The 5,417-nt window shown below is 49.5% G+C and overlaps 2 protein-coding genes across 2 annotated transcripts; both read right to left on the bottom strand.

Moving 5' to 3' along the window:
• Positions 1-85: 85 nt before the first annotated feature.
• EDB91DRAFT_1190111 (vacuolar protein 14 C-terminal Fig4p binding-domain-containing protein) lies at positions 86-3,186 on the bottom strand (the record flags this gene model as incomplete). The annotated part of the gene is made up of 14 exons (XM_041320526.1): positions 3,012-3,186; positions 2,884-2,956; positions 2,512-2,833; positions 2,089-2,459; positions 1,757-2,037; positions 1,630-1,707; positions 1,438-1,576; positions 1,279-1,375; positions 924-1,236; positions 811-885; positions 545-709; positions 388-491; positions 216-337; positions 86-165 (listed from the first exon to the last, which is right to left on the bottom strand). Coding segments are annotated over exons 1-14 (2,224 nt in total), but the record flags the coding sequence as incomplete, so codon positions are not given.
• Positions 3,187-4,023: 837 nt separating this feature from the next.
• Positions 4,024-4,876, bottom strand: EDB91DRAFT_1190105 (uncharacterized protein; the record flags this gene model as incomplete). The annotated part of the gene is given in 5 exon segments (XM_041320525.1): positions 4,024-4,213; positions 4,261-4,383; positions 4,443-4,692; positions 4,711-4,713; positions 4,763-4,876. Coding segments are annotated over 3 exon segments (253 nt in total), but the record flags the coding sequence as incomplete, so codon positions are not given.
• Positions 4,877-5,417: the final 541 nt, after the last annotated feature.

Here is a 5,417-nt window from a genome sequence, read left to right as displayed (position 1 = left end):
TTCAGGCTCGAGGAGCTGGAGGCGAAGGTCTTCCAGATCATCATCAACATCTGAAATTCATCTCATTTATTACAAGATAACTCACAGGTGAACACAGGAGATTCGATCAGCTGCACCAACTTGTCGACCTGGACCAGCAGTGGAACAGTGATCTCCAGATCAGCACTGGCACAACATCATCAGCAATGATCAAAATCGACAGTTAGCCAACTCACAAGATGGATAGCAAATTTGATGCATGCTCGTAAGCTTGCGCAAGCAGGCACAACGAAAACACCGCAACCGCATTATGACACCATGACCGATAGAGCGTGGTAAATAACGCCTGGCCATCTTGCTGCACGTGGTCCATCAGTGAAGGCATCAAACGAAGTTGCGACCACCAACCCTTGTCTCAAGGCTCTTCAGCCGTTTTCGGAACTCCGCCAGTTCGGGTGAAGTGATTAGGATCATGTTCAACTTCTGCACGATCTCGCTCGCGACTCTAGATCCTGTATACCCCATCAGTAACATCGCACCAGGAACCACAAACCTAAAAAAAGACCAACATCTTCTTTCTCCAGAATCTCTGCAAATGTCTTATATATCCTCTCTGTATTGTAGATTGAGACATAGCTGGCGATGATGAGACTGCCGCGGGCCTCAAGAAGCTTCCTGTCTGTGCTGAAGAGCTCGAGAAGGTTCATCATGAAGACCTTGAAGTAGCTCTCTTCCGAGGAGGAGGATATTTGCGCGAGGAGTTGCAGGTCATGTTTGATAACCTAACGAAAGAATGAGCCGCGCGATGCAAATCGATGGCCATTAGAGTACCTCTTTCGGACGAATCCGACAAAGTCTTCAGTAATGCTGGGAAAGTACCATCATCCATTGCGAGAATCTGGAAATCTTCTCAGTTCGTAACATCCCCAGACAAGTTCAAGCACACCTTCTTTGGTGCTTCTGATGCAGCATGATAAGCCACTTCAGCGCAGCAACCCTGGTTTGCTCATGCTCGCTCAAAAACTGTATCGTCAGCTCGTTCACCGTCGCCTGGTAATTAAACCGATCTGCTTCCTCCGGTACGGGCGAAGGAGGCACTGGAACAGGGGCAGGTGGAGGAGCACCCGGTGTACTATTTGATGACATGCGTGACTGAGGTCTGCTCGAAGATTCCGTAACGACAGTTTGATTTGTTCCTGAGCGAGGCCGCTGAATCAAAGTTGTCTTATCGGATGAAGATGATGGCTGGTTTATCGCCTATTGGCTCAGGAGAGGAGGCATCTCAGACGGCGCTTGTACAGTTGGCCGTGAGGGTTGCAGTGACTGAGGAGTTGGGGTTGGTGAGCTTGTGAACACAATCGGCTTGTCCGCTGTGTTCTGCCGGACGGGCCCTCCGCTGGTCAGGGAGGTTTTGGATGACGCTCGAAAGTAGCTTGTTTAGTTCGTAGTGCAGCTGACTGGATCATCGGGACATGGTGTGCTAGATTAGGGAGGATGGCAGGGATAAGGCGAGGCGTGAAGGGCACCATGACGTCGGGCACGAAGGTCAAGAACTCGGCAAGCCAACGAAGGGCCGTAGATTGTTGAATTTCGTCATCTGCATGCGCAAGCATAAGTACAATGCATTTGGATTAGAAGGAAGCAGCTCACGTTGGTTGTCAAGTTGTTGTATGAGAATTTCTATGATAGCTGCATAGTCTATCCGTACACCCTGCCCAGGAACTAAGGCTGCGTGAACAGTGAGTAGCTTCAATGAATGCGCTTCATCAATGCCTACCTCCAGTGCCACGGTAGTCTTCTGATTTGTGCTCATCCTTCAAACTATATTCTCCGTCACAATCATGAGCAAAGTCACTCTCAGGAATGAAAAGTGCACGTTCAGAGTGAGACATCGTGATATCAGGAAGCTTCTCATCCGAGCGTCGTAGATCAAAGGACTCTGCGTGTTCTTCTTTGCGTTGGCGAACCATGCTGACGTCTCTGATTTCACGCAGGAAGTCGGCAAGAATGTTCTCTGTGGCCACGCGCACATCCTCGGTGGGGTCTGACAAGTACTTCCTGGACGAGTGCATCAGCAAAGAACTTGGAACACAAACCTTTCAGACTGACAGGAGGCCGTCCAGGAACTCTGGGAGGTATGTTATAAGTTCGAGCTCTGGGACCGAGTCGAGCACGGTTATCCAAGACACGAGGTAGCTCCTTGTGAAAGGACTAAGGACATATATCCTGTCTTGCAGAAGTGGAATAAAGCGCGCGAGGGAAAAGGCCTTCTTCTGAGTAGGTATGTTTTCTCCTAAGGATCGGTCATCAGGGTAAGCGACGAGAATACTCTGCTCCTGAGGATCGAACTGGTCGCGGATCCTCTCCGTCTCTGCATACTGTGGAATATACACCGAAGCTGTCTCGGCCACGATGTCCTTCAGAAGTCGATCAAGCAGCTCCGCCCCATTCTTGACCGACAGCTCTGAATCAGCGGCTAGCTGAGAAGTTCGACTCAGTCGAAATGCAAAACTTGACGAGGAGCTACCGCACTTTACTGAGGGCGTCGAATATAGGGTTGAAGTAAACAAGAACCTCGCCCTTGGACACCTTGGCTATGTTATAGAGACATTCGGCGGAGAAATACCGGATTCTGTTTTCTGGGTCGGTAAAACATGCGAGAACGGGTTCGATGAATTTCTCCATGTACGGTGCAACGTCCACGCCAAGGGCAATAGCTGTACCAGCAAGGCCAATGAGTCCTCCATTCCTGATGTGAAGGGGATTTGACGGATTGCTGAACATATCCACAAGCTGTTCGATGATCTGGTTTATACGGCGCTGGTCACTTTGCTGATGGCATTCCCGAATCTGTCTGAGAGAACGCTCAACACATTACTATTAACTGTAAGCGAGCTAAATTACTTCTCTAATTCGAGAGCAGCCGCCTTTCTCTTCTCATAAATCTTGTCAACAAGCTGTTTTGCCACAGCGGTGTCTGCAAGATTGAGATGAGTCAGGTAGGCATTTTTGACTGTGCGTGAACGACTTACCCATGACTTTGGCTGCGGTTTACACCACAAATTGACCCTACAGAGATATTAGATGAGAAGAGCGGCGTCAAGCCACCTCTGGAAGTACCAGTCTAAGTTATAGGACGGGCACGCTTGATGATAACCACGTCACGTGATTCTTAAGACGCAACCAGTTCTCTACCGAAGTTCGAACCGTCACCTACAATTCTGGCTCAGGCTGTCTTACCCCAAACCAGTCCTCCAGCAACTTTAAGCTGCAGCCATCGCGCGCCAACTAACTTCGACTTCCCAGTGACCTCCAAACCAGCTATGGATAGACTACTTTGGTCCAACTATGCCGTGTGCCAGATGACTATTTTCCTTCCACGACATCGACGACAATACTAATAATACCTCATCCCATTCATCATCCTCGCTACCAACATCAAGTCGATCCATGACAGCTTGGATTCCATGGCCTTGTCGGCCTCATCAGCTCTTGGCACTGTCGTAATGAATATGTACACGAACCTTGTGAACAGTTCTGCGCCCGAAAGATTACAGCATCTTGCAGATTGGATGGTGCCGAAGTTAGAACCTCGTCATCTACTCTGCATCACCTTCTTTTTGTTTGGCTGTCTTGATCAATGATGCAGCGAGCCCCAGCGAAACTGAGACGTGACTAGATAACGCGTCTCCGATTTGCAGGCATAGCATTTGGAGTGGAGACTGCGAAGATTCTTGGACGCGTTCATAGTGCACGACCACGGCTTGCTACTTATCTCGGTGGGTCTCCCTTCTTCTCCGACATATTTCCAAACTCACACGAACTCGCGGACGTAGTCGGGTTCGACATGCTAAACGCACATCAGGCATACATCAACCTCAAAAATGCTGTACTGTATCGCGCGAGGTGCGCTTCCTCTCTGAAACACGATCTCCTCGAGAAGGCACGGATGGTCGGCTCAGGAGTGGAAGACATAGTGGTCCAGGGCTTGGTTCAATCATTGTGCGATATCTAGCTGTAGGGACTTGTAGACTTTGCCCTTGTCGTGCCTATTTTGACAAAAATGCGCATGTATAATATTGTGTGGCAGGCGTGCATAGGTCTCTATGAGTCTCCACGTCCAATACAGTGTAAAAGTCGCCTCGGGCGACGGGCCTACCACGCGTGAAGTCACTCTGCCCACCCTGTGTCAGATCTAATGCAGTCCAGACCTTCGCAATCAGCTCCGTCGAGCCTACAGGAATTAAGTCGGATGATGAAAGATAGGAATATTGATCGTACCAATATCATTGGTGTGGAACTGATACACGCTGACGAGCACACCGACCGTCGTTGATCTTAGTGTCCCAGTCATGATAGGGCTAATGATGGGGAATTTGCGTTTGTGCACGTCATTAAGTCGAACTAGCATGAAGAAGCCAATGTCAGATTCTCGCAAAGATCCACCGTTAATGGCCACGCACCCCAATGAGAGCGCATCACTAAGCTAATACCTGGTAATTCGTCGAGGACGGGACATGATGATCCAGAAGTCACGAAAGCAGCTGCGGTCATGGGAATGAGGAAGGCCGCAAGAAGTCGCTCGAAAGCCCAGTGATACGAACCATTCGTCCTTGATGAAGGAGGGAACTCCGTAGGGTCGTTGATTGTGCCCTTTAAAATCGCTGTCGAGCACAAGAGTGAGCTCGTCTCGTGCGTTCATGAACGTACGTCCACCTGGCACATATTGCGTAGCAAAACTTCATGAGGGGTAAGAAAGGTTTTTGGATTGTGCTTCCCTTACAATGCAGAATGCAAGATATCGCGACCAGTTACGGAAGCAAAGGTTCTGGGCAGCATTGAGCGAACAAGCATGGACATCACTGGCGGTGTCAAGAAGGTATGTTATGCGAAAAAAGTCGTGTGCGCGGGACTAGTGATGCCGCACACCAACCACGTCATCAACTATTAACCATAACTCGCTCAAGTTTCAGATTCAAGCAACACAGAGCAACGTTGCACCGCCTACATTTCCCAAACTTTTCTCGGCGGGCGACTAGCAAGTCTTGCAGCGAATCCTAGCTTAAAAATGCGAACGCAAGCCTCTGCGAAGCACGCTGACCTGGGCCACGCTTCTATCTCTTATGAGCCGAGGCTTCAGTACGGGCTTAGCAGCACTCTTTGGGGGCGAAGGTTTGTGCAAAAAGTTAATGAAGAAGGTCGCAAGACCTCCACTCATCGTGTACATGAACCATTTCGGTACACGAATAAGGGCGCTGTAGACCGTGGTCGGCAGTTGTGCCAGGTGATCTAAAATGTATTCGCTATAAACGGCGATGAGCACAGGTAAGATGATGAAATCTGACACGTCGTACCGTTCACCCCCGGGGCCATAAACAGAATTCCATGGCTTCTTCATACGCCACCCATCCTCCTTGAGAAATTGGTGCAAAATTGTC

Source organism: Suillus paluster (genome assembly GCF_016628075.1).
Source record: "Suillus paluster strain FC165 chromosome Unknown EDB91scaffold_748, whole genome shotgun sequence".
NCBI classification, from domain to species: Eukaryota; Fungi; Basidiomycota; class Agaricomycetes; order Boletales; family Suillaceae; genus Suillus; species Suillus paluster.
This window is presented reverse-complemented; position numbering and strand designations above follow the sequence as displayed.